General features: G+C 42.0%; 2 protein-coding genes across 2 annotated transcripts in view; both read right to left on the bottom strand.

Annotated features, from left to right (window-relative positions):
• The window catches only part of stx17 (syntaxin 17), an 11,910-nt gene extending 9,619 nt beyond the window's left edge, over positions 1 to 2,291 (bottom strand). The window contains exons 1-3 of the mRNA XM_035673185.1: positions 2,115 to 2,291; positions 1,049 to 1,257; positions 876 to 941 (exon numbers count right to left, since the gene is read on the bottom strand). Of these exons, the coding sequence (XP_035529078.1) occupies positions 876 to 941; positions 1,049 to 1,171 (189 nt within the window). The 5' untranslated portion in view covers positions 1,172 to 1,257; positions 2,115 to 2,291. The remainder of the gene's footprint in view (positions 1 to 875; positions 942 to 1,048; positions 1,258 to 2,114) is intronic.
• A 3,125-nt stretch (positions 2,292 to 5,416) lies between these two features.
• nr4a3 (nuclear receptor subfamily 4, group A, member 3) overlaps positions 5,417 to 11,043 on the bottom strand; it is a 21,527-nt gene continuing 15,900 nt past the window's right edge. The window contains exons 7-8 of the mRNA XM_035671815.1: positions 9,025 to 9,203; positions 5,417 to 7,268 (exon numbers count right to left, since the gene is read on the bottom strand). Of these exons, the coding sequence (XP_035527708.1) occupies positions 7,006 to 7,268; positions 9,025 to 9,203 (442 nt within the window). The 3' untranslated portion in view covers positions 5,417 to 7,005. The remainder of the gene's footprint in view (positions 7,269 to 9,024; positions 9,204 to 11,043) is intronic.

Raw genomic sequence — 11,043 nt, 5'->3', positions numbered from 1 at the left:
ACACACACACACACACACGATGGTCCATTTGAGGTTTGGTAACAGCTCTTTTCTTGCCCTGATTTTTAAGAGTGAATTTCTATACAGAGAGTTAATTTAGATATAAATAGCTGATCCAGTGTCTGTATGTATTTTATATGTTGTATATGTATACACAAACAAAATATAACTTTTCTGAGCAAGCTAAATTGATATTACTATAGTTGACAGATCTATTCTAAAGCTTTCAACCACAGCAGCTGTCATCAAGATGGTTTAGTTGTTATCATGTGACCTTCGAAAGGGGTTTTGGTCATGCAGAAGGAAGGGGTCATATATGGGAGTAGATTGTAACAGTTATCTCAAGAGTGGTCTCTACCGTTGGACATTTAGGTCATATATTAATATTTCTCAATGATAACTGACCATCTTTTAACTGCTGAGGAAAGATTTCGCTCATTGTGGTGTGGCAGGGTTCAGTTGCTCAGGCAATACTCATTTATAAGCAGAACTTAACTGGATAAACATCTCTGTCCTGCCAATGAATCACTTTTCATTTTCAAATTGGAAAAAAAACTTGATCGCCACATATCAGGAAACTTTCCAGACAATTAGGGCCCAATAATGCAGTTGCAGGGTCATGTTTGTTCGGGAATTTAGAGAGCCAATGAGAAACATCATCGTCTAAACAATCCTCACATTCATATATCTGCCAAGTGAAAAAAACCTCTGTGGTGACATAAAGGCTGGTAAGTTTAGTGTTATGAAGAAACTGGAACTTGTCATATAGGTTACCGCTTAACAACGTAATATTGTGGCTCATCTCCTTCACACAATAACAAGAGAATATCAATTACTGGCAGGTCATTTACCAACTGAAGGTCACACACTTATACCTGAACGGTTCTGCTGGCATTGATTTGCTCCTGATGAAGGCGGTCCCATTGCTGGCTATGCTGATACTGCGGGAAATAAAGGAGAAATGATCCATTATCCATCTGTGGAGCGGAAGTGAGAGTGTGTGGACGTGAGGGTGCGATCGTGTGCCGAGCCAGATTTCGACCGTCACCTTCAGTATGTTATTGTGGTGTTTCTGCAGCCTCTCCAGGTCCGTGGGTAGAGCCACTTTAATGAACTTGTGGATTGGTGCCTCCAGGCGCCTCAGTGTCAGCTTGTTGCCTTCCTCTGCCATGTGTCCTGCTGACTGCCCACAGCCAACACCTCTGTGCAACTTGGACACTGCACCTGCTCAGCTTTATCTCACTGCCCCCACAGACACTGTGAATACCAGCAGAGTATGATTTTAATAAATACAGAAATCAAATGAATAAACTCTGTGACACATGCGAGTCTGCCCACACATCTAAAATTGGCACTTTACATGCCACTAATAAATGGTTGTTTTTTTCTTGCCACCATCCTTTTAGCGAAAACAGTAACTTACTGACAGCATAATATCTTAGTACTCGATCAATCAATCAGTCGACAGGAAGTCAATCACAAATCTTGATAATCAGTAGAAGTCATGTATCAAGCATGTTTTCAGCTTCTCAAGTGTTCATGTTAATTAAATACCTTTTGGGTTTTTAGACTGTTGTGTTTAAGTTTCAATACATCACTTTGGGCTCTGAATAATTGTGTTTTCTGTAATTTTTACACTAAAAATCAATCAGAAAACTATGTACAGACTAATAAATGATGCTAATAACAAACAGCCTTTTGTTGCAGCCCTGTAGCTATACAACACTGCACTATGTGAAGGTTAATAATAGTGCTGTATGATACACCTACTGTATAGTTTTAACACTTACTAGAAGCTGATACAAATATCTACAAGACATTCTTCGGCTTTTAGTAAACGCATTACAGTTTTATGTTTAGGTTTAGTTTTGAATCGAAACTGATAATGAGTGCACACACACACACACACACAGCTCGACAACAGCTGGCTAGTTAACAAAAGCTAAATATACGGATTAGCATGATATTAGCTGCCAGCTAAGTGCTGCAGCTAACAGCTCCGTGTGCAGCTTTTATTAACTCTTTATTGGATATGAGCTAACTCACTGATTTAACCAGAAAATCCTGAAACACTTGTCTACTGGTAAACGAAACTTAAAGGACTGAACACTTACCGCTGGAAATATCCTTCGAGGATATAATTTATACTCGTTAAACACTGTTGTGAGCCTCCATGCTGTTGAAAACATCAACTATTTGCTAATATTTGCTGATTTTCGGGCACTCTTTCGGTGTGTTTCTGACACTTTGTTGTTTGTAAACAACTCTCTTCCCAGTGCGTCCATGAATAGTTTCCGACCTCAACCAGCTGCTGCAGCACATTGTGTTCCTCCTCACTGTCCCCGGGAGGGAAAGTTATATTTCTGAAATAATCCTGCAGTGTTTATTTCTCGTGTTGTTTATAAATGATCGTATTATAATTAAGAGTCCATAATCATAATACACAAGTGAAACTGACTTAACACGTAAACCAGTTTCTGCTATCAGCACTTAATGTATTCCAAATCATAAAATATTACATATAAATTCTATGTTTTGACTTGAGCCTATATTTTTGGTAATTTGTTGTTTAATGACATGAGGAGTTTACATTCTACTGTTTACTGTTTTTTAAGGTTAATTATTTGGTTGTTAAAAACTAAATATAATATAAAATCTGACCAAATAGATAAATAGTTAGAATAAAAGGGTTTGGGTGTTTTTTATCATAAAAAATGGAGATACAAGCAACAGAAAATATAATTCAACAGTTAAGTGATTCAATAAAACAAACCAAGAATTGTTGTATTTATGTTAGATATTTAATTTCTCTAAAACATTTTCTCAGGTGGGTGGGGTTTTTCTTGGGAAGTGGGTCATAAAGTTCAATATGACCTCAAAATTTCCAAACTGTTGTCCACAGCTCTGCCATTGGATCATAATCTTTGGTAAAGGGTAGCTCTGAAAGTTACTGTGGGGTCACTATGTGTGGTATTGAAACTCGTGACCTTTCAAAATGCATTGCAATAACTAATAACAGCTATCAAAATGAACATGGTACAATTTCAAGTGGTGGCGATATATCAAAATGATCCTAATCAGGTCACAGCCTCAACATCATTAAATAACACAGATCTGGTTATTAAAAGTTATAAGTATCTGGTTAAAATTATAGCAAAGAAATGACTGATTTGATTTGAAATATATATTTAATATTATATTTATTTCTGTCATTTTCATTCAGCTTTCCACAGTTAGCTACGTATGAACAGCATCGATCCTGTGGAAAGAAACATTAAGTGTGATATTTTTATCTGTGTTGTGTTTGGGAGAGAGATAGAGTTGGGGTTCCCCCTCCTCTACTCTGAGATCAGCCAGTGTGAGTGGGTCTATTGCATGTTTCCACTTCTCTTCTTCGACACCTTTTACCTTTGACATTTAGGCCAACCCCCCACACACTCTTCCCTCAGCGGATGCTCCAAGCGAGGGGCCACAGTGAAACACAGTCCCCAGCTACAGGGGATTTCCCCTGGTGCTATACACATGTTGTGTGTGTGTGTGTGTGTATGTGTGTCTGTCTGTCTGTCCACTTCCAGGGGACTCCCAGAGTTGCAGACTGAGGGGGAAGAACAAAGCTGACAGTGAATGTCTAAATAGCAAGTCATCAAAAATATTTGGGTTCATGTGTCTATCTGTGTGTGTGTGTTTGAGGCTGAGGAGGACTCAGGTGCGATTCGTCTAATCCAGGAAGTTTGTCAGCAGGAGAGGAAGCCAGCAGGGAGCTCCGTTCGCTTCTTACCTCCTGCATCTTACTGGTTTTTAAAGCAGGTGTGACCAGCACATCCTGATGGCTCAGTGGATATAGACCTTTTTTCACAGCAGACATCTTGACTTGTCATAGTAGGAGAAGCTCAGGTGTTACTAATAACATTAATAATGGCTTCATTCTGTCCCAGTAAGCCATGGCAGTGGAACAGTGAGCCAGCATGCCATAACGCAAACTGAAGCAAGTAAATGGATTTCAGCCATCATAAAATGTATTGTTTACACCTGTGCTTTATGGACTGTGACATGTAAAAAATGTCTATTCAGATCACAACCTACTGCATGTTTTTAAAATGCCTTGCAGCTCTTCACATGTACACATTTTGCTACCATCACTCATAAAGGGGTCATTTTACATTTCTGAATGGATAAGGATAAATTATGAACCCAGAGCTAGAAAAAAAAAACAGCTGCTTTAAATGTGTGTGTGTGTGTGTGTGTGCATATGTATGTGTTTGCGTATTTATGTTCTAATGGGACCTCTAATTAAAACTCTGGGGGTATCTGCTATCTGTCAGCACTGATCGATTGGCCAGGAGACTGACAGCTCACTGTGTGTGTGTGTGTGTGTGTGTGTGGTGTGTGTGTGTCTGTGTTTCAAGCTCCAAGCAGAGCTATCTGCTTCGTGCTCATGTTTTTTTACTTGTCACTCAGGCATGTCTCTGTCATACAAATAGGATTAACACACATTAATTTGCACACGTGCGCACACTCACACCACTATAAAAATAGTGTGAATGGTCTTTTCCCACCTGCTGATCAAACACACAGACATCACAATCCCTGACAGAAGCGTGAGATGTGTGACAGATTCTTGTCTCTCACATGACACACACATGCACACACACACAGAAATACAAGCACACTTCCTTATTATCTACCAAGTTATTGTGTTTCTGGATCATAAAATGTCTGTTTTATTAGGACGTGACAAATTTAAATATCAAGGGATAGAAGATGTGATGCAGTTTCACATCACAGATTTGATCATATGTCACTGTGCGTGTTGCATGTCTCATGTCTTCACACTTCTATACACAGAACTTTACTCTGGTGCACTTCTATCGCTCTCTGTCTCTCTCTGTCTCTCTCTCTCTCTCTCTCACACACGGATAGAGCTGTTCACAATTTCACTACCACAGTTACTATCAATCACCTGCCTGTCCGAGAGAGAGTGAGTGTGTGTGTTAGTGCTCACGCTGGAGCACGAGTGAGTGATGGCAGTGACAGTATAGACGGCATGTGCTGTGAAATGTCACCGTGGCGATCGATGGTATTTAACGAGGCTGGAGGCTGATCTGGACCTCATGCTAACATGAAGCTCTCCTCTCCTCCCTCTTCCTCCCCCGCTCCTCACTCTCCTAATCCCCCCTCTACTCTCTGTGAGAGCCCAAGTGTCCCTCGGGAGAGAGACGAGGCCTTTTACCTGTCAAGAGGCTTTTGTGTCTGACCAGACACACACACACACACACACACACACACCTGTATTCTGTATAAAACCATCCAGATTTGGTCTTTTGATTACTTTTTTAAAAGTCTTGAAACAGTGCAATGTTTGGATATTTTTTCTTTTTTTAACATTTTGTGTAAAAAATCAAAACACAGGAAACAGTTGGGCAGAATAATCAGAACTAGTTTATAATTTCAAAGTGCTGAACAGAAAATCCAGTGAACCAAAGAGAAAGAAAAAAAATAATTGAACAGGAAACTCAAACCAAAGAGGGACATTGAAAAAACAGCAACTTTTTTTCTTTTTTGTTTCTCTTCTTCAAAAAACAATGCACAACTCGTACCACAATATTTGAAAAAGCTAAAAACACTTCAAAATATTAGTTTTGTATATATATATATATATTTATATTTATATCTATATAATTTGCTTTTTTTCATATTTCAAACTGCTGCCGTGAGTGTGTGAGTGGGTGTTGGAGGCCCAGGGAGATCCCCATAGAGCCGCAGTCTGAGACACAAACACAGGTCGAGCTGTTTTGACAGGCTATGGCAGCTCTTGACAGCTTATAACACACCATGCATATGATCCTGGCTTCTCTAAGCATACACACAAAGACAGTATGCAGCCATGTCCTCCACACTCTCACACGGCCTCCACAATAGAAACAAATAGAAAAAGAGCATGACTGCGGAATGTTTCACCCCTGGACGTACAGCTATCTGTCGAGCACCCTCCTCTCCCCGACTCCCCGCCGCCCTCCAGGGGAGCAGGTAGGGTGTGTGTCTGTGCTTCTAGCCCTTCTCAGGGTGTAAGTGCTTCAAAAGCCAATTTATGTCCATGTTCATTCCTCCGTACTCCTACTCGACCTATGATTTCAAAATGAGTTAATAAAAAAAAAACATACTAGAGCAAGTTCAAGTCTGGGTGACTCGGTCATCAATCGTTAGTGCACAGTATCTCCTCTGCTTCCTAAAACCAGACGGAGACTGTCTCTCTTTCTTCTAGCTACTGACAACACAGATCGAGTCTTTGTATTAAAATAATTTAGAGTTTGAAATTAAACCGTTCCTGCTCCGTCTCTTCCTGTTGTGGGGTGATAGCACTTCAGAAATTGCACTTGGAATCAAGAGCCCAACTCAGCCACCTCCACGTGTTTGTGAAATATCTGTGTCCTGCTTTGGGATGTTTCTGCGCGTCTACGCTGTCTGACCTCTTACACTTAAGTACATTTCAGTATGAAAACACCCCCTTCCTTCTCTCAGCAAGAGGAACTAGAATGCACAGCAACTTGTTTTTCACTGGGACATGTTCAGCTTTGAAAACATTTGATCACACTGACACCTCCCCTTCCCTCTTTGCTAAAAAGAAGTCCTCAGACTGGATGAGCCAAGCCAAAATACAGATAGACAGTACTCATAAACCTTGGTGTTCTTGTTTGCTGGATGAGCTGCCACCCGGACGGAGAGAAGACAATAAAAAGTCATTTTTCCGTCGTCCATCTCAGCCTCGTCATCCTCCCCACATGAGAAAAACGGGAGGATCAAATAAAAAGTGGTAAAGCGTTTGTGTATTTGTCTTTTATACTGGTGAAAAGCATTTAGTTGGTTGTCCGTTTGAGTGAAAAGCATTTGATTGGCTCTCTCTGCCCTGCTTCAGTCAGAGGGGAGTGAGTCTCGCTTCTGGATGTGTGTGCGTGCTCCTGAACAGGAAGTGACGTGGGTTTTTCTCTGTGTGGTCAGCCCGGGCCATCAGTAGGGCAGAGTGTCCAGGAACCTGTCAATCAATGGAGGGGGCGGTACCAGGTCCTCCAGCTTCAGGTAGAAGATTCGTTGAAGGCCCTGGGTCCTCTGGGAACGGAGCTCTGCCCTTAGACCCAGAATACGACTCAGAGGGGGCACAGCCTTGGACGAGGAGGAAGAAGGGCCGCAACCCAAGTGGTCTCTGAGACAACAAATCACTTTATTCTGCAGCTCCTCAACCCGCTTTGAGTCCTTCAGACCTGGGACTTGCTCTGTGGATAGACAGACAGACAGACAGAGACGTTAGGAGAATAATTCATTAAACGGCAAAAAATTACGCCCGCGGAAAAACACACACACACACACACACATCAGAGCTCATTCAGCTGAAAGAGCATTAGCTATATCTTCTTTTATATTGAATTCCACCTCATTACCCTGTATGGCTAATGTTCTTAACAGGCCTTAACCCGTCTCACTCACTACAGATCAATACACAGTCTAACCTAATAAGCCCAGTGCCCACTGTGTACACACACACACACAAACAATATGTATCTATATATATATATAAACATGTGCACACACACAGACACACAAATAGTCTCTGCAATTTAAGACATTGACAGAAACAAAAGTGCTCAACAATTAGCTGATTATTCGGCCCTGTGAGCAGCCAAATGAAATTAGAAACGCACACGCACGCACACACACACACACTGCTGCCCATAGCAACTCCAGTGGCACCCGTACAAGGCTTAATGTGACACTAACTCATTCTGCAGAGAACAGGGTGTCCAGCCCCACACACACAGACATACACACACACACACAGGCACATACACCAGTCCGTGCTGCAGGGAGGCTGTCACTAACACCAGTCTCACTTTGAGGTATCTACTATCTGAAGCTTATTTATTGTTTGTTTATGTGACTCTTTTGTTTGTTCTGTGTTTGCGGCTGCAGAGTCACTCCAGCCCTCCTTTCACCGCGGCTTTCAGACCTCTCACACACATTCTTGCTTCCCTCTCTCTGTCCGCTCTCCCTGTCCCTTCTTTCTATATGTGCGCGAGCTCCTGGGGAGGGATCGATGACTGCCTTTCTGCACAGGCCACTCTGAAGCGGTCGATCGCCTGGTGGCACTGGCGGCTCTGCCGTGGCAGTGCGCTGTGTGCTTTGCCGAGGTGGCAGAGCGCCACTGAGAACAGCGCAGACGCCATTCCGGAGCTGTGCTCCACGGTGGGCTGGTCGATCAGGCACAGAGTTAAGTGCTCCCCCAGAGAGTGAGGATGGGGTTGGAGGGCTTAGACAGAGGAAGAGAAGGTGGAGGAGGAGGAGGTGGCGGGGGGCAGGGTGAGGTAGGAAGCTGAGCGTAGGGGGAGGGGTGTTTTACCCATTACACATTTATATACAGTTTCTGACTCTGACGTGAAAAAAATTAAATGTGAACACTTAATTGCACCGGCGTCCTCCATCACCTTGGGCTATATTTGTAATTGACTATTTCTAATGCATTTCTAATGCAACTACAACTAAATTCTTCCTCTTCTGTTGCGTCTCAGATGTGTGTTCGCAGAGAAAGCGGTGACTCTCCTTCTATTTTTCACAGATGCACGCTGATTAGAGGGCCAGGTGTGTGGCAGGTGCAGCAGGTGCTTCTGGGTATCGGGTTCTTGTTTTAGGCAGAGATGTGTGGGAACACGCATGCACATGTGTGTCTTTAAGCGTATGTGTGACGTTAGTGGATGTTTCCACCTGATCACTGTCACATTGAATCACCCACCGGCAAAGCTCTGGACAAAGGAAAGAAGGTGTTTGTGTGTGTGTGTGTGTGTGTGTGTGTGTGGATTTGTATCCCTATATTTACGCAAAAGCAGCTTGTATGACTGACAGTGTTTGTTTGTGAGTGGGGCAGCTGATATTGAAAACAGGCTGCTATATATCATACATGCTGTATCTTCTAAGTTTATTTACTCCTGACGGTGATTTTGAGATTTACAATCTGGTGTTATTGGCCTGTGTTTTTACCTGTGAGCAGTACGAGGGCGGCCAGGCAGGCGAAAGCAGAGGCGTCTAGGTTTAGACTCTGGAGGTGGTTGGAGAAGTCCCGGATGGAGTCCAGCCATTCTCCAAACCCACGAAGGCACTGGAACCTGTGCAGCACCAAGCCGTTACAGAAGACTAGTTTATCCTCTGACAGCATCGACCTGAGACACAGAGAGAAAAGGAAAAAGAGATGAAGACCTTCATTTGATCTCTCTTCCAATGAAACGCTGCATTTTCCCTCATGTATTGTAAATATGGCTTGAGATACTGGAGCAAGGAAACAATTACAATAAAAAAAGAATGAGAAAACCTGGCAGTATGCACACGCACACACGAACGGGACACACATCAAACACAAGCATGCAGCTGATTAAGGTTGTGCTTTCCAAATTATAGCATTTTAAAACATTCCTGTGTTTCCTTTCGGCAGGGGTGGGGTGAAGGGTTAGGGCAGAGGGCTGCGCTATGTGTGTGTGTGTGTATTTGAAGATAGGTAAACTGTTACGGCTTTAATGTGCCCAGGCTGTGGTGTGCAGTGGAAACACAAAGCCTTAATGAGGAAATGAAAAGACTTCTCAGATGTATTTAGCCATCAGTTACTCACGACACACAACATCCCACTCCTTTACCATCGAGCAGAGAGGGAAAGAGAACAAGTAGTGAATGAGGGAGGGCTATGACTAGTTTTTATTAGTGCCTAAAAGAAGAGCGTGGCTTTCTTCAGAGAGCTGGTAAAAGTGTTTAGTTGGTAGAATGCAAGAAAGACAACAAAGGGAAGCCAAGAGAGATGGAAGGTGTAGGACAAGGGCACAAAGTGTGTGCTTGGACAATAAAGAGAGAGAGAGAGAGAGAGAGAGAGACAGGAAGCCTCAAATTACACCCTGCACAAACATTGGTTAAGCAGTTATGAGGAGAAGATGAAATACCATTTATGTCTAATTATCCTTACAACAGTTTAAAAGAGGTACTCCACCCACCCTCAGCAGAACACATGCACACAGATTCTAGCCCATCATCAGGTCTGTCAATCATACAAAAAATACCTTTCCACTCTTAAAACACACAAACACAAAAAAACTAATAAGTAAGAAGATAAGAAGCAGGGACGGAGCTGGGTGATAATCGATTAATTCGAAATTTACGATAACGATACAAAAAATAGCTGAATCGTACAATCAAGATTTACACTACTAATGTTATAATGTGGCAATATACAGCTGCTAAAGACTCTCTAACTCTAATGTAAAACAAGCCCAAATCCACTCATCTACACAGAACATGGAGAATAATTTCCCCATAGTATTCCCATATGATATGATGCGGTGGCGATTCACATTGCCAAGATATGGTGGACTTTTTTTTTTATTATAATGGTTATAATAGTTTGACATTTCCTCTAAATCTCCCTTGAAAGGCTTCAGTGTTTTAAGCAAACTATAGCGTCTCAAAGTTATAGTGTATTCTGCACATTGCTTTAGTGCTCTTATATGTAGCAGAATTCAAACCCAGTATGGAATTGATTTGATGTTTGCGTCATTATTTTGGTTTTTATGTTAAAAATCTTAGATGTATTTTGTTTTTCACAAATTTCCCCACAAATGTAGCATCAAATAGTATGAATATTTAAAATTTCTAAAAACTAATGGCTTAAGTATTACAATTTTTAGAATACAATAAAGTACGAGGCCAACTCCCTATAAACATCTGAAAGCTGACAAGGTCTGCATTGTCCTGATATTTCAAAAATACTAATTGGCCCATGTCTGATTGTAGCACATGAGCAAAACTACACAGACAGGCAGGCAGACAAGCAGCCAAGCAGATGCACACACACACACACAGCTGGATGTCAGCCACACATTCCTCTCACCCCTGACGACACTGTCACCACGGTAATCAACCAATAACCACAGAAACTGTTTGGTAACGGGGTGCTTACAGCAATGCCAGCCCAGAAGAGCGGAGCAAATTTACTCTACACACACAGATCACACACAGATC

The sequence above is a fragment of the Morone saxatilis genome, unplaced genomic scaffold, assembly GCF_004916995.1.
Source record: "Morone saxatilis isolate NCDOM2014 unplaced genomic scaffold, NCSU_SB_2.0 Contig24, whole genome shotgun sequence".
Taxonomy (NCBI): domain Eukaryota; kingdom Metazoa; phylum Chordata; class Actinopteri; family Moronidae; genus Morone; species Morone saxatilis.
Note: the sequence above shows the minus strand (reverse complement) of the source record. Positions and strands in the feature narration are given on the sequence as shown.